Here is a 24,520-nt window from a genome sequence, read left to right as displayed (position 1 = left end):
TCTCTGTCTCTCCTCAGCACCCATCATCCCACCCTTTTTTCTGTTTCTGTGGATCTGGGGTCTCCAGAGATCTCAGGAGAGGGATCCTATATCATGTCTCTGTGGTAGACTTCTTTTCCTGAGCAGTGTCTGGAACATTCTTTGCTCCACATCTTTCCCCTTGACTGTGCAGGCCATCATTTCTGCTCACCTTCCCCCAGAAGTCTTCTTCCACACTGTCCCTCCCTCACCTAATCTATCTATGTAACAGTATGACCATTTTGAGCTAGCATTAGTAGCCAGCATGGTGAGCTTGCCCAGACTGTGTTTCTACCCCCCAATTAGTACTATAGATCCTGCCTCTCAGGGATCTGAGGAAAAGCCTGCAACCAACCAAATACTAAAGACTGTGTTGGTGTGGGTATGTGTTCATTCACATATCCATGCCTGCATGTTCATGTACAAGTGTTTCTGTGCTTCATACATGTGTATGTGCATGTATGTGTGTGCAAACATTTATAGATATGTATATTTATACCTGTGTGCAAACCTGTCTGCATGTTTGCAGGGTATGTATGTGTGTGTGTGTGTGTGCACGCACACACACACACACACACATCTTTTTACATGTGTGCATACATGTGGGTAGGTGGGGCCCATGTGTGTGCACTGTACTGTCCTTGTTTTGCACTGCACCATGTGTGCACGTGGATGTACATGCATGTACATGCTGATGAATGGCCAGAGGCAATGACAGGGGCCAGTAGTTGGAGGAAGCGTCACTACTCCCCACCCCCGAAGCCCCACCAGTGGCCTTGTAGTCATTGCCGACCCCTTCACCAAAGGAATGTGTAGCAGCAGCCATGATGGCAGGGGGAAAGCAGGGAAAACTAGAAACTCCTGCCTGTCAGCAGGCAAGGGGTCCTGATAGAATAAGAGGCATAGCCCACAAGTCAGCCCCCAGCCTTGCCTTGTTCACCTGGCCGCTCTCATCTTAGAATCAGCCATGGGCTGATGAGGCCTCTGATGGTTTTGTTGTTTTAGTCTATGAAATAAAACCGAGGATAGACAGAATGACCAAGAGACTCGTGACACATTTGCTACAATGCGTAAGCATGAGAGTCACATGCATGCAACAGAGACAAGAAGGATGTTGTCAGTTCATCTTGGTCTGCTTCCTGAAGCTGTAACAAGATTCCAAGGGCGGGTATTTTATAGTAGAAAAGGGTTCGTTTAGATCACTGTTCTACTTGTGGAAACATAGGGTTTCCTTCAGCTGCCTTTCTGTTTCTCCCTCTTCCTCCTTTAAAGATAGAATCAGCTTCCGTGGGTTTAAATGTCACGGAATGCCGAGGGGTCTCCAGTTTTCCACTGGAATTTCAGTGGCTGCCTCCTATTTGCTCATTCAACTCCTGGATGACCAGTGTGTCCTGGCTGTGTCTCATCAGCTATGCAGGAGAGCACCCACAGTGAGATAGGATGCCAGGGGACTCAGGACAAGCTGCCTCCCTTCACAACCACATACGCAAGCCGAGGTTGAGACTGGCATTAATGCTTCTGAGGTGGGTGCCTCCAGGGACAGAGCCACCTCTGCAAGGTCTCAGCCCTGCCATTCTGGGGACTGAACTTCCAGAACACAGACTTGTGGGGACACACTCAGATCACCTTCAAGCCAGAACACATAGGGAGCAAGTCCAAGCTAAGGAATCTGGGGATGGGGCACATTCCATTAAAGGGTGTGTCCGATGCAGATGAGTCCCTGGGTAGCAGTTACCCGTGTTCACCTCAGTCTAGGACAAGTGTCAAACCCTGTCTTGGCCCATTTTTCCTCACTATATCAAAACTTCTGAAGCTGGGGAAAGTGTGAAGAAAAGAGATTTGTATAGGTTCAAAACATGATAGCTGTCTCAGCTTGGCTTTGGTGACGACCTCGTGATGATGGTGTCACCATAGCTGTAGGTGTAAGAGAGTGGGGAGGGGTGAGAGTTGCTTTGTTTGTGTGTAAGCAAGTACGCACTCGTTGGTGTGTGTTAGGTGCATGTTTGTGCGAGTGTCTGTAGAGGTCAGGGGTCAGTCTCTGCTGTCATTCCTCAGGAGCCAGTCACCTTGTGTTTTGAGACAGGGTGCCTTACTGCAACCCAGAAGTTGAAGATAAGACCAGGTTGTCTGGCCAGCGAGCCCCAGGGCTCCACCTGTCTCCCCAGCTCTGGGATTACAAGCTTGGAACACCGTGCCTGGTTTCCTATGTGGCCATCAGATACAGAACTCAGGCCTGCGTGCTTGTGGGACAAGCAGTTTACCTGATATGGCTTATCTTGGATTTTTTGTTGTTTTTGTTTTTGCTTTGATTGTTTGCCGTTTGTTTGTTTTGCGCCAGTCCTCTTTGGGGCCCTTGAATACTATTTAATCTATTTAATCTCTCCCTAGAATGTTGCCTCCAGAGACCTGGTCTCTCATTCACTACTGCTGACTCCCTTTTTTTTTTCTTAGTTTTTTGAGACAGGGTTTCTCTGTAGCTTTTGGAGCTTGTCCTGGAACTAGCTCTTGTAGACCAGGCTGGCCTAGAACTCAGAGATTCACCTGCCTCTGCCTCCTGAGTGCTGGAATTAAAGGCGTGCACCACCGCTGCTGGGCTACTACTACCAACTCTTAAAGGACCCAGGGCCTCTGACAGAGCCACACTGAAGACCAAGCCTCTAACACAGAAAGCTTTGGGGGTGATTCAAGCCATACCTAAGCCACAGAACCCCAATTCATTCCTCCTATGAAAAAGTCTTATTGAAGATCAATGAGTTAGCAGAGCTGCTGAAGGTCAAGGTTCATCTGACATCAAGGTTTGAGAGACTTCTGAAGCTTCTCCCTCCATTTTAACTGTTAATGTGACCCAATTTCCAGACCACGTGTCCATGTGGGGACTAGTATTCTGCCAGTGTCTCAAAGCCCTCCCCGGGACCTGCAGAACACGCTGTCTCTGTTTTTGTTTTTCCCTTACCTCTCTCACTCTCTCCCCTCCTCTGTCCCTGCTCTTTTCTCCTCCTTCCCCCATCTCTGTCTCTCTCCTTTCTCCCTCATCTGTTTGTCTCCATCCCTCTTCTCTCTCTCTCTTTTTCTTTCTCTCTCCTTTTCCCATTCTCCTCCTCCCTTGTCTGTTTTCCTCTCCTTTTCTTCCCCCTCCTCCTCCCTGTTCTCCCTCCCTCCTCTCCTCCTCCCTTTTCCTCCCCTCTTCCACTTCTTCCTCCTCCCTTCCCCCCAGGTATCTCCCACCTCAGGAGCCCTCAGCTCAGTGAACGGCTCAGGTCCCTGGTTGCTTCAGGCCTCACTGGCTTCCTGCTGCTGATGCCGCCCGGAGGCTCTTGCTTCACCTGGGTGAGATCACGTCCTGTTTTCAAGTATTGGAAGTGGACAGGCACGTGTGGCCTGCTCCTGTCATCACTGTCCGAAAAGATGCACAGGCAGGACTGACTGAGCACTGGCTAAAAGTTGTGCCCAGGAGTTTTATCCAGTGTCGTGCCCTCTTTTCCCTTGTAAAAAACCCACCCACGGTGTGAGGGAAGCTGAAGCCACCTAACTGTCCCATTAAAACCTCCTTGTTACCACTTGGGCCGATTTCATTATTGTGGTGTTGCTAAGAGATGGCCTTCTAACCCCATCCTTCCCTGTACATTTATTAGTTGACATTCTGCTGCAAAACAAACAAAAACAACAACAACAAAAAAAAAACTCCTGTTTTCTCTTCCCCACAGCAAAGTGAATAATAAATGACCTTTAAAATGTACCCACTGCCAACTGTTGAAATCTGTCACTGCCATTTACCCTGGTGTCCCTAGTGTGGCCAGTGGTGCTGTCCCTTGAAGCTGGCTCCTGTGTCATGTTGACAAGTGCCCAGCGCCTCCAAGTGCTGATGTGCTTTCTGACATGAGGTGTGTCATCTCAGGTGCTTTATGCCTGGTGGTGGAATGGCCCTCACTCTAAAGAACTCTTGCTTTTTATCAGAAAAATGGTAATTTTAGAGGATCTGCAAGAAGGGTCAGCATGTAAGAGGGCTTACATCAGTCCTGATGGCCTGAGTTCAACCCCTGGAACCTACAAGTGGAAAAAGAGAATTGAACCCTGAAAACTGTGCTCTGTCCTCTCTGCACACATATGTTTGTGCATGCATGCGCTTGTGCACACACACAGCACACACACAAATAATTTTTTTGGCTTTTTTTGAGACAGGATTTCTCTATGTAGAAACTCACTCTGTAGACCAGGCTGTCCTTGAACTCAGAGAGGTCCACCTGCCTCTGCCTCTTGAGTGCTGAGATTAAAGGCATGCGCCACCGTGCCCGGCTCAAAATGCAATTTTTAGAAATGAAGCTGGCTCAGCTGTTAAAGCACTTGCCTGGCAAGCATGAGACATCCAGACCTCACAGAACTGCTGGATGGGCGCAGTAGGCCGCCAGTAATTTTACCCGAGGAAGGAGAGGTAAGATGGCTAGCAAGACTAGTTCTGTGAGTGCTGGTTTCATAGAGAGACCCTGCCTCAAATAATAAAGTGGAAGAGTGATTGAGGATGATACCTAACATCAACATTCAATTCCCACATGTATACACACATACAAACACACACATGTACACACACACATGCGCGCGCACACACACAACACACTGCTAAATGTGAGAAAAGTAAGTTCTATAGCTCTAAAGAGAAATATCTTTGGACACTGTGTGTGTGTGTTTGAGAGAGAGAGAGAGAGAGAGAGAGAGAGAGAGAATGTGTGTGTGTGTGTGTGTGTGTGTGTGTGTGTGTGTGTGCATCTGTGCATGTAGAGGCTAGAGGTCCATGGGTTTCTCCTTAATGGCTTTCCTCTTCCTTTTTTTTTTTTTTTTGAGATTGGGTCTCTCACTGGACCTGGAGTTCACTGGTCAGTCAGCCTCAGGGATCCTCCGGTTTGGGCCTCCCAGCACTGGGATTATATATCTGGCTGTTGCATTGGTGCTGGGCACCAAATTCAGATCCTCATGTTTATGTAAGTACTTTGCTGACTGGCCACTTCCCTAGCCCAGGCATGGGATTTTATAGGTTATAACTAGTATTTACATGCAGTTGGGATAAAAATAAGCTTAGGCACACTCATCTAAGGCATGCTACAGATACCTGCTTCAAAAAGAGCCACTGTACCAACCCTTTGAAAGAAATACTCAAACAACCAGAGACACAAGTTCAGGAAGGTGATAGAGGCATCTAGAAGGATGGAACCTGGACAAGATGCCATTCAAAGTACAATGAACTTGAAAGTTTCTAGAGATCAAGTTCTTTTTTTTCCTTTAATTTATTTATTTTGTTTTATGTTGATAAATGGTTTGCCTCTATGTATATATTTGCACCATGTATGTTCAGTGCCCTTGGTGGCCAAAAGAAGGATTGGATCTCCTGGGGCTGGAATTACAGATGGTGGTGAGCCGCCATGTGGATGCTGGGAAGTAAACCCTGGTCCTCTGTAAGAGCAGCCAGTGTTCTGTCCAACCCCAGTCAAGTCCATTTTTTTTAAATGTTAAGTCAACCTTGCATTCCAAGGACAAACATCACTGTGTAGGTTGGTTTGGATTGGCTGAATTTTCTTTTAGAATTCTTGCGTTCACGAGGCACAAAAGACTGGTTCATTTGGTTTGGGCATCTGAGCAATGCTGGTTCATAAAGAGAGTTGGGAAGGTTGCATCCTTTTCAAGGTTTTCTGGATAAGTTTGTATAGGTTGGTTTTATTTCTTTGTTGGGGCAGCTGGCCCAATCCCTGCGTTCAGGGGCGTGGCTGCCCCAGGGGAGAAGGGTACCTTTAAAAAGAACCGGTCCGGGAGGGAGGCCCTGTTCCCCCCCCCCCCCAATCACGCTCTGCTTCGCTGGACCTTTGGCTCTGTAAGTTCCCTTATTCTCCTTTTATTAAAACTGATCGCCTTTAATCCCAGCACTCGGGAGGCAGAGGCAGGCGGATCTCTGTGAGTTCGAGGCCAGCCTGGTCTACAAGAGCTAGTTCCAGGACAGGCTCCTGCAAAGCTACAGAGAAACCCTGTCTCGAAAAAAAAAAACAAACAAACAAACAAAAAAAAAACCTGATTTATTCTAAAAGGACTATTTTCGGTTATTTCCAATTTCCAAATTCCTCCGACCGCCGCTACATTTCTTTGTTAACTATTTAGTAGAATTCGCTGACATGGGCCACACAGACACGAAGTTTTCTTTGTTGGAAGGTTTTATTCTTGCTTTCTGCTGCTGTGATAAAAACCATGATCAAAAGCAACTTGGGGAGGAAAGGGTTCATTTCATTTTACAGTTTACAATCCATCATGGAGAGAAGTCAGAGCAGAACTCAAGGTAGGAACCTGGAAGCAGGAACTGGGGCAGAGGCCATGGAGAAAAGCTGCTCCCTGGCTTGCTCCCTGTGGTTCAACATACTTTCTTATACAACAGAGAACCACCTGTTCAGGGGTGGTGTCACCCCACACAGTGGGCTGGGCCCTTCCATATCAATCACTAATTAAGAAGCAAGTGGTGGTGTATACCTTTATTCCCAGCACTGGGGAAACAGAGGCAGGTAGATCTATGTGAGTTCAAGGCTAGTCTCGTCTACATAGTGAGTTCTAGGATAGCTAAAGCTAAATAGTGAGACCCTATCTCAAAAAGCAAAACAAAACAAACAAGCAAAAAAGAGGAAGAAGAAGAAGGAGGAGGAGGAGGAGAAGGAGGAGGAGGAGGAGGAGGAGGAGGAGGAGGAGGAGGAGGAGGAGAAGAAGAAGAAGAAGAAGAAGAAGAAGAAGAAGAAGAAGAAGAAGAAGAAGAAGAAGAAGAAGAAGGAAGGAGGGAGGAGAGGAGGGAGGAAAAGAAGGAAGGAAGGATGGAAGGAAGGAAGGAAGGAAGGAAGGAAGGAAGAAAAAATAAAGAAGAAAGGAAGGAAGAAAGTGTCCTACAGATTTACCAACAGGCCAGTTTAATAGAGGCATTTTCTCAGCTGAGATTCTCTCTTTCCATGAGACTCTAGCTTGTGTCAGGCTGACAATAATAAATAAATAAATAAATAAATAAATAAATAAATAAATAAAATAGAAAACCCTAATCAGCACAGCCACAGATTTAATTTACTAAGTAGATGTGGGGCTATTATGCTTAACTATTTCTTCCTATGTAAAGTTTGCTAGTGTGTGTCTTTCAAGAAATATACCTACCCCAGCTAAATTGAGGCACTAATGGCATGAAGCTGCTCTCTGTTGTCTAGATGTGTGTCTACTGCTGTCTGCAAGACCTGATGTTCTCTCATTCATTCCTGCTCTTGGTAGCTAGTGGATTTTCTTTTCTTTTTTTCCCTTAATCAATCTGACTTTTGTCAATTTTATTTACCTTCTCAAAGACTGTGTTTGGTTTCTCATTTCTCTCTGTGTATATTTTGGCTCATTAATGGCCCTGTGTCTCTAGTTTGTCCACTTCTATTAGATTATTGAATTTAATTTGCCTTTTTTGTCTTCTTACGTTCCTTAAGGAAATTGTGGCATCTGACTAGAAATTTTTATTTTTGTAGATGTGTGTATATGTATGTGCGTAGGTGTAAGAATGCTATCTATAGTCTGTGTGTGTTGGTCGTAGGCCAACCTTGGGTATTGATCTCTGTGGTGATATTTTGTTTGTGTTTAACAAATAAAGCTTGCCTGAAGATCAACGTGCAAATAAGCCACTAGAGGCCTGGTGGTGATGGCACACACCTTTAATCCCAAGACTCACGAAACAGAGGCAGAGAGAGCTCTGTGAGTTCAAGGCCACCTTGGGCTACACTAGATTGACCCAGTCTCAAAGAGAAACAGAGTCAGGGGTGGTGGCTCACACCTTCAATCCCAGCACCAGGGAGGCGGAGATGGAAAGCGATGTGGCTGGGCGGAGAGAGGAATATGAGGCAGGAGGAGACAGGGCTCAGATGCAGTCTCAGGCAGGAGGCAGTCTGAGAACAGGATCGCCCCTTTGGTCTGAGCATTGGTACAGGTAAGAACTCTAGTGTCTGGCTGCTAGGCCAAGCAGTAGTTTGATTAATACAGTTTTTATGTGCTTATTTCGAGTCTGGGCAGCTGGGTACGAAAGAACACCTTCCCCAACAATTGTTCCCCTCTGAAACCTCTTGAGCCGGGCTTCCATAGTCTACATTGCTCTCAGCTTTCCAAGCTCCTACTAGAATGACCCATTAATCTCAGTTTACAGTGTTGAGTCACTTTCCTAGTCCAAAGTCACAAAGTCTTCCACATTCCTCGAAAACAAAAAACAAAAAACCCTAGCATGGTCAGGCCTGTCACAGAAATATGTCACTCCCTTGTACCAATTTCTGACTTAGCTACTTTCCTATGGCCAGGGCAGTTTATAAAAGAAAGCATTTCATTCAGGGACTCACAGTTCCAGAGGGTTAGAGTTTATGACCATCATGGATGGCAAGGAGAGAGAGAAATAGAGAGAGGAGAGAGGAGAGAGAGATTTGTTGGGGTGGGAGAACTAACTGGGAAGAGCATGGGCTTTTGAAACTGAAAGCCTGCTCCCAGTGGCATACCTCTTCCAGCAAGGGCACGCCTCTTCATCCTTCCCAAACATTCCACCAACTGTGAACCAAATATTCAAATATATGACTATGGGTCCATTCTCATTCAAACTATGTGGACTGCCTGCCTGTAATTCCAGCCACAGAGAGCAGATACAGAATCCCCAGAGCAAAGCGGTTATCTAGATTTGCCATACCAGCAAGATCGGGGTTTGATTGAGAGACCCTGTCTCAATGGATAAGGTGAGAGAAAGGTCGAGGATAATTCCTGTTTAACCTTGAGCCTCCACATGCTTGTGCACACATGCATTCACATATGCAAAAACATGCGAGCACACACACATACACACATGAAAATGGGAAAGAAAAAAAGAACTTGAAGGTAGTGTGTTCCGTGACTTCCTCCTGGCCTTGTTGTTAGTACGACATAATTTACTCTGAGATATGCTATTTTTATTCAATTCCTTGTTTATTTAAAAAAATAGCACTTATTTTATGTGTATGAGTATTTTGCCTATATGTTTGCATGCTTACTACATGTGTAAAGTACCAATAGAGGCCTGAAGAGGGCATCAGACCCCTTGGAACTGGAGTTACACATTAATGCTAGCTGTCTTATGGGTTCTGGGGATCGAACCTGAGTCCTCTACAAGAGTAGCCAATGCTCTGAACTGCAGAACCATCATCTTCATCTTCCCAGCCCCTGCCTGGCTTCTTATGCCTTAAAAACATTCAGATGAACAAAACATTTGATGCTGTGATAAAATACCACAATTAATAACAGCTTAAGGAAGGATTTATTCTTAGTTTACAGGGTTAGGTGTCCATAATGATGGGAAAGTCATGGCAGCAGGAGGAAGAAAGCTAAGAGATCACATCTCAAACACACACAGAAAGAGAGAGAGAGAGAGAGAGAGAGAGAGGAGAGAGGAGAGAGAGAGGAAGCAGAGTTTGGACTGGAAGTGGGGTAAACCCTCAAAGCCTTCCCTTAATGATACACTTTGCCTAGAAAAGATGCACCTCCTACACCTGCCCAGACAGCGCCACCAACTGGAGACCATGTGTTCAAATACCTGAGTCTATGAAGGACATAGTTAAAAATAAAACACACAGATTTGCCATCTCTAATAACTGTTTCTCTCATTACTGTGACAAACGACCCCAGGGAAGCAGCTTTAGGGGAGAAGGGTTTCCTGGCTCGCTGCAGTTCCGGGGATGCAATCTGTCTGTCACGGCGTGGAAGGAGCAATGGCAGGAACAGCTTTCAGCTACTTCAGTGCGGTGTGATGGGGCTTGTCACTTCAGAGAGAAAGAAGGAGCTAGTCATAAATCTGAAAATCTGCCCCCCAGAAACTCACTTCCTCCAACTAGTCCCTGTATCTCAAAGGTTCTACAGCTTCCTTAGACAGTAGCACCACCTGGGGACCAAGTGTTCCCATCCATGAGTCCATGAAGGACATTTCACCTTTAACAGTAATATTTCCCCACAGGCCTCTAAGGCTCATTCATGGCCAGCTCAAAATGGAAAATGAATTAAGTTTTTAAAGTCTCTCTAGTTTTACTGTTCAAAGTTTAGCATCTCCCCTGACACTCCAGCCAGTAACTGTGAAGTTCTGTAAAATAAAATTTTAAAAAGCCACACACCGTTAGAAATAATATCTCAGTTTCCGTTTCAAATGAACAGAAAACACTGGACTCTTATGGTTGTCTGCTATTCTAACTACCTCTGTCCCCAAAACTAGAGGTTTAGAGTAGAAAACTACTAACAACTGGCCATGCTTACAAGGTCACACATCTGATAAACTTTAAAGCAAAGACGATGTAAAACATAGAGCCTGTGCATGGCTTTTGTTGAGAAAAAGACAAATTAAGTGTCAGAAGGAAAGATAAGTCCGAGGTGACGCATAAAATTGTACTTTCTAATCATTCAAGAAGGGATGAAGGGTCATGTGTTGGGGTTTACAAAGACTAGTCTCTGCCGCGCTCAGTGTGCTCGGCATCCCATGCTGACACTCAGCCTCGTCATATTGCAAAATAAACTGCTCTGACATTTTGCTCTGTCTCCAGTGCTCTTAATTATGAAACGATGGTGCTCTTATTATAAAGTAATGATCAGGCCTGGCGGTGGTAGCGCACACCTTTAATTGCAGCACTTGGGAGGCAGAGGCAGGCGGATCTCTGGGAGTTTGAGGCCAGCCTGATCTACAAGAGCTTGTTCCAGGACAGGCACCAAAGCAACAGAGAAACCTTGTCTCAAAAACCAATAAATAAATAATAAATAAATAAAGTAAGTAAGTAAGTACCACTATTTCTGGCACATGTTTCCAATACACAATGGCACAGAGTAAACATTTGAATTCCAAAGGGAAGGGTAGGGATACGACAAGGGAAGACTGAAGCAGAGCAAGACAGGAGTCCAGAGTGAAAACCCCAACTCAAGGTCCCTTAGCTCCATGTCTGGTGTCTAGGACTAATGATGGAGCTATGGAGCTATGTGGGGTCCAAAAGCCTTGGATGGCCCTGTTTTTCCAGCTCCTCTCACTTTTCCTGACTCCATTCGGCACCTGCAGCTTTCCTTAGTAAATGCCCCAGGGTTCTGGAATCTCTAGCATCCTGAAGTCTCTAATGCAATCATCTTTACAGCTTCTCATAATGGCCTCTAAGGTCCTTGCGGAAAATCCAACCCTACAACACATACTTGGTGGCTTTCTTAAACCTTGGGGCAAGCCTCCATGAACCCCATATTTTTTCCATTTTGCATGTCTGCAAAATCAGCACCATGAGATCACAACTGCCAGCTTCTGCTGCCAGTTCTACGTGTAGCTTGATATTCTTTGACCTCTGTGTGTCAGCGTGATATCAGTACAGTATGGGAAAACACGTCATAGATAGTTAAATAAGGAACACTTGTGGCCACTATTCTATCTTAGCATTCTCTTTCTAGTGAATTTACATTTTCTATGTTACAGCTATTGATGGGTATGTTCTGGCCTTCAATATTCCTTTCCTACTGTCCAAGTGCAGAGTGCTTGGCTTCTCTTTCACTGCACTGATTTCTTTAGTAATCAATGCTACTTTGTCCATAGCTGCCTTGTCTGCAGCCTTAAATTCATCCATGCTTCTTTCTTTGGAAGCTACACATTTTCATATCTTTCTTCCCTACTTTCTGCTTTCTCTTGCTGTAATCTTAGTCAACACAACAAGCAATAACCACTATGCTATCTTAAATTTTCTTCTGCCAGACAACTTGGTCTATTATTTTTAATTCAGCTACAATCAAGTATTCAGTGCACAGACAAAATATATCTTTGTCAAAATGTAACACTGATGGCCATTAGCTCAATTCCTGATTAAGTCCTTGTTCTCTAAAACCACATGCACGCACTCTTCAATGTCTAGATTACTATAGACATTCATGTCTTCAGGACTCCCACTAGAGTTGACCAGTAAATTCTTACAGCATTATAGGGCTTTGGTATCTTGGCACTCCAAACTCATTCACATTCCTCTCAAAACCAATCCCAAAGCCCTGTGCAGTCCATAATCAGGTTTATCACAGAAACTGCCCTACTCCTGATACCAATATCCCACATTGGTTACTTTTTGTGGCTGTTACAGAATACCTAATAGAAGCAACTTAAAGGAGGATTGTATTTTTTTTTTGGGGGGGGGTTGCAGTTCAGGATTGGGGATACAATCCATTAGCAAGAAAGGAACAGCAGTGGGAGGGGTATGTGGTGGCCACTTACATTTCCTTGGTAGCCAGGAAGTAAAGACAGGACAGGAGGTGAACAGAGCTAGTCTCTAAACTCAAGGCTTGCCCTCCTAGATTGACTCCAAATCTCAAAGGGTACACAACATCCCCCAAAAGCACTCTTTGGGGATTGAGTGTTCATTACCTTTCACATTTAAACCATAGCATCACCTTATCCATTTCAGGATGCAGAGTTCAGGAACAAAAACAATAAACATTGCTGTGCGATTATCAGAACCATCGAACTCCAGAGTAACTTCACCTTCCAAAGTTTTGTTCCATTGAAACCTGGACTACAAATCTTCCTCCCAGCCCCCACCCCGCCCCACCCACTGTGATGGCCACGCCTATCAACTTGACAGGGTGTCGAGTCACCTAAAAGACACTCCTCCACGTGTCTGTGGCTCTGTGAGCTTGTTTCTAGAGATGTTTAGCTGAGGAAGGAAGAGCCACCCTGAACGGGATGACATCACCCTGTGTCTGGAGCTCCACACAGAATAAAAAGGAGGAAGTGAGCTGAGCATCAGTAGTCCTCTTTCTGCTTCCTGACTTAGGTGCAATGTGGCCAGCGGCCCCACACTCCTGCTTGACGTGTCTTCTCCACAATGATGTACCTTTGATACCCATGAGCTAGATAAACACCTCCTTCCTTAAGTTGCTTTTTGTCGGCCATTTGGACACAGCAATAAGGCAAGTATCCGATATTCATCATCGTACCTTATGTGTCCAAGAATGTGATGACTCTAGGGTCCTCATAGAGACTGAGTCCCCTTTTATTTTTCTAAAATTTATTTTATGGAAAAAATAAAAATAAGCCTTAAAAATCTATTGAAGTGTGTGTGTGTGTGTGTGTGTGTGTGTGTGTTGTGGAAATTTGGTCTGATAGCCAATTGTATTGGTGCTGCTTGTCCCAATACACATGGGCATGGTCTTCTCTGGGGATAGGTGACCTGATAAGAAACAAGAGAATGGAGGGAGGGGCAAGGGTCACACACTCTCTTGGACAGTGAATGAGTTGGCAGCAAGTCACAGCCTGGAGTTTCCCCATCACCTTTTGGGAACCAGGTTGCTGCAGCAGAGATGGAGAGCTGGTCCCCCAGCAGGAGCAGCAGAGCAGATGGTGATGTGCACAGATTTCTCTTTCTGTCTTGTAATTATTGTACATGGATTTTGATACTAATAAAAGGTGACACAACCCAGACTTCCCTCTGTGTGTGTGTGTGTGTGTGTATGTGTGTGTGTTTTGCTGGTGCCTACAGAGGCCAGGAGAGGATTCCAGTTCCCATGGAGCTAGGCAGGCAGTTATGGCTATTTGAAAGGGTGCTGGGAGTCAAACTTGGGTCATCTCAGAAAGTAACAAGTACTCTTAACCACTGAGCCATCTCTCCAGCTTCAACACTTGTCCTTTTGTGACTAGTTTATTGCATTTAGCATCGTGTCCTCAAAGTCTATGGATTTCCCACACTTTTCTCTTCTTTCTTCTGTCTCACTATGTAGACTAGGCTGCTCTCAAACTTGTGACCTTCTCTCCTGGCCCCCTATGTGCTTGGTTGGAGGTATGCATCACCACCTCTGGCTAGAATGTCCTTCCTTTAGGTCCTTTCTTCCTTCCTTTCAACAAGGATTAACATATCACAGGCTGGGCTTGAATTCATTACGTAGCCGAGGAAGACCTTGGACTTCTCCGTGAGAGCCTTGCCTGGTTTATGAGGTGGTGAGGATTGAACCCAGGGCTTTGTGCTTGCCAGGTAAATATGCTATCAAACCAAGCCACATCTCCAGACCTCCTTCATTTTTAAAAATTACATGGACAGGTTGATTGATTGGTAGGCGGGGGTGGGGTGCGGTGGGGTGAGAGAGGTGTCTGCCACAGCACACACATGGAGATCAGAGGACAGCTTGTAGGAACTGGTTCTTTTCTTCCACAATGTGGGTCCCGGGTATCTAATTCAGATTGTCAGGCTTGGTGGCAGGCACAATTTACCCACTGGGCCATCTCACTGCCCCCTCCCTTTAAAAGGGGGGATTTTTAATGTGTGTGTGAGTGTTTTGTCTCCATGTATGTCTGTGCATGTCTCCATGTCCATGCATTGCCACAGAGGCCAGAAGAGGGCATCGGATCTCCTGTAACTGGAATAGTAGACACGATTCATCTTGTGGAGGCTGGGAACCCAATGCCTGTCTCTGCAGGAAGAGCAACTGCTGAGCCATCTCTCCATCCCATCCTCTCCTTCATTTTTAAGAACGGGCCAAACTACATTCTGCTTATCCATTCACACACATCCCCACCCCACCCCCAGTGGATGTGGGCTTCCTCCAACACTTGCTGTTTTGAGAAATACTGCTGCGAACAGATGTGCCAGTATTGTGTCATCTCCTCTTGGTGTCTCTGCATACAGACTGTTTTTTTTTCTGCATGTATGCATATGTATCATTTTCCTCTGACTAAGAATGTTTTTTCCTTTCCTGGTTTCACATAATATGATCGTGATGTATTTTCTTTGTTCTTAGGTTTTGCTGAGCTTTCTGGATCTGTGGGCTTACGATTTTTATCAAATTTGGAAATTTTTCAGCTATTTTTTTCTCCAGGTGTCTTTTCTGTCTCATTTCTCGTTCTCATTCAGGAGCTCCAGTGTACGTTAGACACGTGCGTCTCCTTGCCTTGCCTGTCTGCGCTGACCTTTGGATGCCGCCCACTTCTGTGCCTTCAGATTCACTAACTTTCCTTCCACAGCATCCAGTTTCCCACCGATGCATTTTTCCATCCCAAATGCTGATGTTCCTGTCTCCAGAACTTCTGGGCACATCTTCTGCCCTTGCAAATACCTCCTGCGCTTCTACTTGACATTCAACACATGGAACTCAGGTACAGTCATATTCTCCTGACCCTGCCTGTGAACTGCTTTGTGACACTATTTCTGGGAGATGCGAAGAAGCATCTCTTCACCCCACATAGTTCCCTTTGCCTGGTATTTTGTCACAGTAATAAGAAAAGCTATTAAGATAGTTGGGCACTAGACACTGGAATTTAAATCTTTTTTGTTTTGTTTTGGTTTTGGTTTTCCAAGACAGGGTTTCACTGTCACTTTGGATACTGTCCTGGAACTAGCTCTTGTAAACCAGGCTGGTTTTAAACTCACAGAGATCTGCCGGCCTCTGTCTTCCGAGTGCTGGGATTAAAGGGATGCACCACCACTGCCCGGCATAACTTAAATCTAAAAAAAATACGTTTTAAAGATGTATAGGATATGTGAGTATGTGTGTTTGAGTGTGTATTTGAGGACAGAAGGGGGCATTGGACCCCTGGAGCTGGAATTATAGGAAGCTGTGAGCCACTCAACATAGGTGCAGGGAACTGACCTCCGGTCCTCTGCAAGGAGCAGTAGCTGTTCTTAACCACGAAGTTATCTCTCTGGCCCTATCCTTTTCTTTTCAATTTTGATTTCATTTCTGCACCCGTCTGTGCGTGTGCGTGTGCGTGCGCGTGTGCGTGTGCACGCGTGTGTGTGCGTGCGCACGTGTGTCTGCATGCGCGTGTGTGTGCTCGCACACGTGTGTGTGCGTGTGTGTGCGTGTGCGCCTGTGAGTGTGTGTGTACGCATGTGTGTGCGCGTGTGTGTACGTGTGTGTGCGCACACACACACACGTGCAGGTGTTCTTATGTACATTCCACAGCATGCCTGTGGAGGTCAGAAGACAACTTTCAGAAATCGGACTCTCTTCTTCCACTATGGCTCCCAGGTTCCCCACTCTGGTCATCAGGCTTGCCTGGTGAGCACCTTTCCCTGCTGAATCGTCAGGCCAAGTTTTAGGCCTTTTGACCCCAGGTATTTTTTGTGCTCCTGGTTTCCAGCTCTGTCCTGGGAATGGCTGAGTTGCAGAGTGGAGTTACACTTTGATGTTTTGGGGTTTGGTAGGATTTGAGTGGTGCTCACTTAGGATAACGTCCCCTACTCCTGCAGCCCCCACACAGTACCTGATGTGGGGTTCCCTGCCATGGCTGCTGGACAGCCCAAATGAGAGCTGGGCTCGGAACTGAGTCCTCAGCATAATCCTTGCTCAGCCTCTGACTCCTTCCTACAGAAGCCTTAACATGCCTCAGTGACTCTGGTGACTTCTGGACCACATCAGGGAGAGCGTCTCCATAGGAGCAGGGCATCAGCGGCCGTTCACTGGCTGCCCATCTCCTGGACACTGCCCTTTCTGGCTTTCTGAACTGACCATTTCTGTTTTAGGAAAGAGAGAGGTTCTATTCTATTCCTGACACTTTATCTTAGTTATTAATGGAAACTTCCTCAACTTAAAAACTTAAAATATTTTTTTGCCTTTATTCTTCTTGTTAGCATTCTTTTTTTTTTTTTTTTTTTTTTCTTGGTTTTTCGAGACAGAGTTTCTCTGTGGCTTTGGAGCCTGTCCTGGAACTAGCTCTTGTAGACCAGGCTGGCCTCGAACTCACAGAGATCCGTCTGCCTCTGCCTCCCGAGTGCTGGGATTAAAGGCGTGCGCCACCACCGCCCGGCTCTTGTTAGCATTCTTATTTCTGGTGTTTTTTTTAAATGTTTGTTGATATTGGGGCTCTGGGGATTGAACCCAGATCATTGAGCTCACTGAGCACATGATTTTACCAACAATATATACCCCAGCTGACTTTACCTAATCATTAATTATCCAATTTTTAAATTTTTTCTTTTCTTTCTCTCTCTCTCTCTCTCTCTCTCTCTCTCTCTCTCTCTCTCTCTCTCTCTTTCTTTCTTTCTTTTGAGACAAGGTTTCTCTGTAGCTTTGGTGCCTGTCCCAGAACTAGCTCTTGTAGACCAGGCTGGCCTCGAACTCACAGAGATCCTCCTGCCTCTGCCTCCGGAGTGCTGGGATTAAAGGCGTGTGCCACCACCGCCCAGCAAAAATTTTTCTTTCTTGATGCTCTAGAGTCAGAGCAAGGCAGAGATTACAGGAATGCACTCCCATGCCAGGCTTCACGTGGGTTCAGGCCTCTGTGCTTGCATGGCAAGCACTTTATCTGCTGAGCCATTTCCCTCCTTAGAATATTGTGATGAAAGGGAAATCCATACTCTGTAGCCCCTACCTCCCCCTCATTCTTGTCCCTGTGTCTATTCCTGTCTCTGGGGATTGTCCTATGCTGGACATTTCTTGTAAATGAAGTCATATAATCTGTGGTCTTCTGATTTTGCCTTCTTTTGCTCACACATCTCTACTAACACCATGGTGCCTACCACTGTTCCATCTCTTCTCATGTTTGATTGATATTCCCTTCTCGGGTCAGCTCACGCTTTATCCATCCATATGTTTCAAAATAGCCACATGGACTACATGAATAAAGACAGAACCAGGGTCCAAGGTCTACAAGAGAGACACATGAGAATCACATGTCCAGGAGAGAACTGCTTCCAGAGCAAGGGAACAGCCCCATGTTGAAGGCTGGAAGAAGTCAGAGGTCAGAGGGTGTGGGTAAGTGAGGTTAAGAAAAGAAGGGGACACCTAGGAAGTCACCAATCCCTAGAGAACCATCACCTTTAGGCTGAGGAGGACAGGGTGAGCTTGCAGAAAGTGAGAGGGCCAGGGTGGGGGTGGGGTGGCAGAGGTGGGAAAGGTGCTGGTTGGGATGAGACGATAGAAGTCGTGTTGTGGGATGTTTGTATACTGTGTGAAGACACACTGCGGGGATTGGCTTAATAAAGAGCTGAATGGCCAATAGATAGGCAGGAGGTATAAGAGGATCTACTTGGGGGGGAGGAAGGGAGGAAGGGAGAGAGGGAGAGAGGGAGAGAGGGGGAGGGAGAGAGAGAGAGAGAGAGAGGGAGAGAGAGAGAGAGGGGAAGTAGAAGATGAATCTAGGCATGAGAGAGATGCCAGGGCAGAAGTAAAAAACTGTGGTAGAATGTAGATCAATATAAATGGGCTACGTTTTAAGCGCAAATTGAGACTGAGCCCGAGCTAAGGCCAGGCTTTCATAACTAGTAAGAAGTCTCCATGTTATTATTTGGGTGCTGGGCGAGACAAGAGAAAGATGAGTTACAAAGTAGGGCAGGTGCAGCCTGGGATGAAGGAAACATGGTCGGACCTCAGAAAGGATTTTAAGTCTCAACAGAGACTCCTAGGAGTCCTGGGTCTTAAGGAGTCTTGAAAACTCTGCTCCTGAGAGGAAGAAACCAGCTGTGGAGAGTGAGCTAGATGAAGAAGCTGTAACTATGAACAGCAACAGCCAGCCTAGCAAGAGATCCTTAAAGGTGCAGTAGTGGCACATCTTTTAAAAATATTTTATTTTTTGTAAATAAATATATTATTATTTTTTGTTTGTTTTTTGATACAGGGTTTCTCTGTGGCTTTTTTCCCCCTTTCTTGAGCCTGTTCTGGAACTAGCTCTTGTAGACCAGGCTGGCTTCGAACTCACAGAGATCCACCTGCCTCTGCCTTCTGAGTGCTGGGATTAAAGGCATGTGCCACCACCTCCCGCCTATTTTATTTTTATTTTATGTGCATTGGTGTTTTACCTGCATGTATATCTGTGTGAGGGTGTAAGATTCTGGAGTTACAGACAGTTGTGAGCTGCCATGTGGGTGCTGGGAATTGAATCGGGGTCCTTTGAAAGAGCAGCCAGTGCTCTTAACCACTAAGCCATCTCTCCAGCCCCATGACACATCTTAGTAGTAACAACAACTGCCTAATTGGATTTGTGGCTTATCAGTAGGAGGGAATTCATACCTGGTCCTATAAACCTAGCCAACTACCCGTGGCTGGTGAGATCATGGGTAAAGAAGAGAGCCTACCACAGCCACTTTCTTTCTTAAGCCAGTAAAATTGCCAGCCACATTCTAAATATTTACCCTTGTGTCTGCTGGTTAAATATAGCTCTTAGATCTCATCAAAAAAGCTTCTTCTTACAGCAGATAAAGACCATTACCGAAATCCGCAAAAACTGGCTGTGGATTTCCCACCCTGGCTGTCACATTTATAAGGCCATCTTTTCACGGAAGACTCAGGAAACATGGAGGAAGAAGAGGCAGAAAGATTGTACGAGTCAGAGGATTAGGAAGTATGCGTCTAGATTGTGTCTTCAATATATGACCGGGAAGCTACACCCAGGAAATCTCAACCATATGGCTGACTATACAAGATCTGAAAAATGACATCACCAATGGACAAAAGCCAGTGTGAATGGGGGAACTTTCACAGGGCTCCACCCCTAGCAGACAAACTACAGTCAATCAAAGCTCTGTAGGTGGGAGAATCTGTTTTCTCTAGGGGTGATCTCCCTGATAGGTTATCCCATTCCAAGTAGCCAGTCCTAAACACATATGAACATTATGGATTTAGTAGGGTGTGCATACATGTATAAAACTAATAAATAAGAAGAGGTCATCATTTGGGAGGGAGTGGGGTGGACAAGGGAGGATTTGGAGTGAGACGAGGAAGGGTTGGAAGTGATATAATTACATCTCTCATATATGAAATTTTCGAAAATTAAATTTTAATTAAAAAAATCTAGTCGAAGGCCAGGTAGATGACTAGGACAAGCTGCTGTTCTCCACAGTCCCAAAGTGAATAAAGTTTGAAAAAACCTTTGAGCGATGGCTACAGTCCCACAGAGTCTCAAGAAATAACCTGTGTGGACCTTCACCACCAGGGCAGGGCTCAGGTACTATCACCACCCTTGCTCTGCAGCCTTCCCTTGGTGGTGTGTAGAGGGAAGGGCACCTCTCATCATTTTGAGCTTGCCAAGAAGGAATTGGGGAAGAGGGGCTTGAAGAAATGGCTCAGTGCTTAAGAGCACCTGGATGGAATTCTCAGCACCCACATGGTGACTGACTCACAACCATTTGTAACTCCAGTTCCAGGAGATCTGACACTTTCTTCTGACCCCTGTGGGCACAAGGCATGAACATGTTGCACAGACATACATGCAGGCAAACACTCATACATGTACAATAATAAATAAATAAACTTTATTATTTTTTAACCAGGGAAGGGGTCTGGGGATGTGGCTCAGCTGCTAGACTGTCTAGCATGCACCATGCACAGAGCTCTGGGTTCAATCCCCAGCATCACATATAATGGGTATGGTGGTACATGCCTGTAAACCCAGCATTCTGGAGATATTAGAAAGAGGATGGAAGGTTCTGAAGTTCAAGGCCATCCTTAGCTGCGCGGTGGTGGCGCACGCCTTTAATCCCAGCACTCGGGAGGCAGAGGCAGGCGGATCTCTGTGAGTTCGAGGCCAGCCTGGTCTACAAGAGCTAGTTCCAGGGCAGGCTCTAGAAACTACAGGGAAACCCTGTCTGAAAAAACAAACAAAAAAAAAAATCCCAGGGAAAAGAAAAGAGGCAAGCAGGACAACAGCGACCTCTAAACAGAGAAGGTCTGCAGATCAAGGCTTGTCAAGGAGCCAGGATACAATCTGTTTACATTTATTTTGTATGTGTGTGCATGCTTTTGTGTGTGAGGGTGGATACAACGATGCATGTGGAATTTGGAGGATATCTCAAGTGTTGGTCCTCCCCTTCCAGTCTGTTTAAGATTAGAGTCTGTTTTTCAGTTTTGCATTCGTGGGGGCTAGTTGGCCCGGGAGTTCGCAGGGATTCTTCTGTTCTCTGCTTCCCATCTTGGCTTTATATGGGTTCTGAGGATTTTAACTGGGATCCTTACACTTGCACAGCAAGCCCTTTACCCACTGAACAATCTCTCCAGCCCACTTTCTGCTTCTGTTTCTACTTGGATTGCTCCAAAAGGCGGAGAAGTGACTTGACTCATTTAGGTGCTCTGAGCAGGCACCCAGGAAGCTGAGACTCATAGTCCACCTCCCACAGCATGGTCAAAAAGCTAGTTTAGAAGTTTAGGTAGATATAGCTCCGTTGGATCCTGGAGGGTAACGGAGTCAGCAGGCAGCCACCACACCGGTAGCAAACGCTCCCTGGGAGTGCCGAAGCAGAGAGAAGTCCTGGATCCGGTTGTCCTCCCTCAATCATATATAACTCCAGGCACCCAGACCCGCCGAATAGACCACTTCAGCGCTATAGATCTTGGCTCAGGAGCACCTAGTCATTTGGGGGAAAACTGGACTTGCTATGGCCTCAAGGGCACAGTTCCGGGACAGCGGGGGCAGGACTAAGACTTTTCCAAGGTCAGTGCATTTCCCTGCCCCTCGACTCTCCCTCCACCGGCCTCAGGGGAGGGATGGGACTGAGAGGCCCGCTGGAATCCAGAGGAGTGTCTTTGAGTAAAAGCCCAGGAACTGAACGAGAACTAGTCTGGCTGGATTCAGGAGGCATAGTTGGGAAAAGGGACCCTGACTTGGAGAGCTGGTTGTAAGATGCATAGGAAAGAGCGTGTGAGAAAGGAGGGGTCAGAGTTGGCTTGATTGCATGCCCTCAGGTAATGGCACCGAGTCCTGAGGCTCCTTGAAACCACAGAGGCATGGGGTGTGCATGAGGAACTGAACGGGGACAAGGTGCCTGGGGAACATGAAATTTCCTAGCATATGTCTGAACCACTTCTCAAGACCTCCTCTCACTCAAAGTGGGACAGGTGTGTACCAGCAGTACGTGGACACCCGGGTCCGGGAGGAGGAGCAGGGTGGGGCGGAGTGGGCGTGGAGCTTTGCTCAAGACACTCCCCATCTCTGGAGCCACGCGCCAGGCGTACGCTTCTTCCTGACCCAGCATAGAACCGCGCCAGCTGTCATTGGCCAAAGGGACGATCCCAGATTGGCTGAGACTCCGGCTCCCGCCTCCTCCGCCGAGGGAGGGGAGGTGAGGGACGTGGGAGCGGGCTCGTGGCGCGTGTGCCAGGGGTGGAGGTGTGAGGGGTTCGCGCTCACTTCTTGGTCACGGCAAAGCCTGGTCGGGTTCGTCACCCGGTCGCGCGCTCTAGGTGTGCAGAGACCTGGCAGCTATTGGGGCTTGAGTGCTGAGTACCAGGGTGGGTAGGGGTGCTTGTAGAGTACACACGGACCCTCTGACAGGCCCTGGAGGCGTGGGACTCTAGGAGCGCAGTCCGGGTTCTGCACTCTAGTACTTGTCGTGGACGCACTAAGCACCTGCCCAGAGCGTGGGGGCGCAGTAGCCTGCGAACTGCACCCGGAGGAGTGGGGGTGGGGTCGCGCGGTGTCAGCTTTGCTGAATGTGTACGCCAGGGGGAGGGTGAAGCGTGGCGGGAGGGCGAGGCGAAAGAAGGAGGGCGTGAGAAAGGAGGCGGCGGCCCGCGGAGGAGGGTTATCTATACATTTTAAAAGGAGCCGCCTGAGCGGTGCACAAGGAGACCAGGGGAGGTCTGACCGCACGCGCGGGACACGAGCGTACCACGCTTCCCTACTTTCAGTCCTTGTTCGACACGGGGTCCCAGGACTCCAGAAGGCCAGCGACGCGTGCCCCAGGAAATCCTGCAGCAGTGCCCTGCCTGAGACCAGCGGAGGTGAGACAGTTTGCTTCCCACCGTACTCGGTTCCTCGCGGGCACTTTTCCTGTAGCGCTCCGAAACTCCTAGCAGGCGCCCGAGGGCTGGATGCGAGCTTGATGGACGGCTGCGCGCTGCCCCGACTCATGCCCGCCTCGCCTGGAGTCGCTGGAACCTGCGCTGCTCGGCGGAGACCCGCATCCCCGGAACTGCTACGCTGCAGCCGCCGCCGGCGATCTGGCGCAACTGAGGCTGGGGGCGGCTCGGCGGCAGTGGCACGCCGCAATGAGCGCGAACGCAACCGCGTGAAGCTGGTAAACTTGGGCTTTCAGGCGCTGCGGCAGCACGTGCCGCACGGCGGCGCCAGCAAGAAGCTGAGTAAGGTGGAGACGCTGCGCTCCGCCGTAGAATACATTCGTGCGCTGCAGCGGCTGCTTGCAGAGCACGACGCGGTGCGCGCCGCGCTTGCCGGAGGGCTGCTAACACCGGCCACTCGGCCCTCGGCCGCCCGTGCACCTCCTGCTGCCTCCCCTCCCAGTGCGTCGCTGTCCTGCGCGTCTTCATCCCCAGACCGCCGGGGCAGCTCGGAGCCTGGTTCCCCGCGCTCCGCCTACTCGTCGGAGGACAGTGGCTGCGAGGGAGAGCTGAGTCCCGTGGAGCGCGAGCTGCTTGACTTTTCCAGCTGGTTAGGGGGCTACTGAGCACCCAACCCCTCTAAGGTAAATTCCAGGGCCGCGGGGAGGAAAGGCAGTAAAGGTGACACGTGGTGGGCGGGCCTGGCACTTTGCGCCACGGGGACCCAGTGCAGCTAGGGCTCGGCTGGGGCGATCACTTCGATTTCGCGCAGGCTTCATTTTTCCTCAACCTTTTTCAAGCCTGAGCAAGACCAGCGTTTGTTTGTCCGGGATTGCAAAACTTCCTCTCTGGGCTCTGCTGCGGATGGGGGAGGGGGAGGGGGAAGGATAGAGGAGGGGAGCGGCCTCAGGGCCGGGCCGGCGAGGTCCCAGTAACTGGCGGAGCCCGGCCGAGTCGAGTGCTGGAGGCGGGGTGAGTTTGCATTGCAAATCGCGTCCTGAGCCGGGGTGCTGAATAAGTCGGCGGGAGGGGGCCCCTGAGTCACCGCGGGCCGACTCTGAGCGTGCGCCCCGCCCCCGTCGGCGCCTCCGAGCGGATCGAGGCACCCACGAACTGAGACTCCAAAACTAACCAAGCAAACGAAACTACCTGCTGCGCCTTGGGAGGTGGGGCGGTGTCCACACACTTTAACGCATTCTGTCCCCTTCACAGCCCCATCTCTGATTGTCTCCTGTGGACAGACCCGCGTTACTTGCCCACGAAGCCTGGAGTGATGCCTTGCCCGTGCTGTATAGTTCAGCTTGACCAAAAGCCAAGTTCTGACCTCTGCTCGGCCTCCACCCCTCGGAATGACACCTTCTCCCAGTCTGTGTAGCACTAGGACTTGGAGATTTCTCAAGAGAGAGGATTTTACAATGACAATCTATTTTTTACGAATTAACTTGAACTGCTGGAGGGACTCTACTTAAAATATGAAGACTTATTTTTGTATAAAGAACCCTTAGGCTTGGAGCACAATAAAGATTGTCTCTGTCCCCTCACCCCCACTGTCTAGAGCTTTCCAACCTGGCCAAAGTTTGGACCAGTCAGGTCCTGAGGGCAAGATGCCTGACTGCACTTTTCCTCTTCTGAAGCCCAGCCTGCCGCTGATGTTTGGCCAGCGTGGGAAAGTGTACCCGCTCTTGTAAAGTGTACTATTCTATAAAGTTGTTTTACGTTGGTGTTTGCAGTGCCTTCTACCGTCTTGTCCCTGTTTCCT

General features: G+C 47.7%; 1 protein-coding gene across 1 annotated transcript; it reads left to right on the top strand.

Moving 5' to 3' along the window:
• Window positions 1-21,468: 21,468 nt before the first annotated feature.
• On the top strand, window positions 21,469-23,387 carry Ascl2 (achaete-scute family bHLH transcription factor 2). Its single transcript, XM_042054408.1, has 2 exons — window positions 21,469-21,599; window positions 22,256-23,387. The coding sequence occupies exons 1-2, from the start codon at window positions 21,469-21,471 to the stop codon at window positions 23,385-23,387; spliced, it is 1,263 nt and encodes a 420-aa protein (XP_041910342.1).
• Window positions 23,388-24,520: the final 1,133 nt, after the last annotated feature.

The sequence above is a fragment of the Arvicola amphibius genome, chromosome 1 (assembly GCF_903992535.2).
Source record: "Arvicola amphibius chromosome 1, mArvAmp1.2, whole genome shotgun sequence".
NCBI lineage: Eukaryota > Metazoa > Chordata > Mammalia > Rodentia > Cricetidae > Arvicola > Arvicola amphibius.
Note: the sequence above shows the minus strand (reverse complement) of the source record. Positions and strands in the feature narration are given on the sequence as shown.

Coding starts and splice junctions, on each gene's coding strand:
- Ascl2 (XM_042054408.1), top strand. CDS start 21,469: ATGGGACTGAGAGGCCCGCTGGAATCCAGAGGAGTGTCTTTGAGTAAA. Junction 21,600..22,255: donor CCTGACTTGGAGAGCTGGTT/GTAAGATGCATA, acceptor ACCCTCTGACAG/GCCCTGGAGGCGTGGGACTC.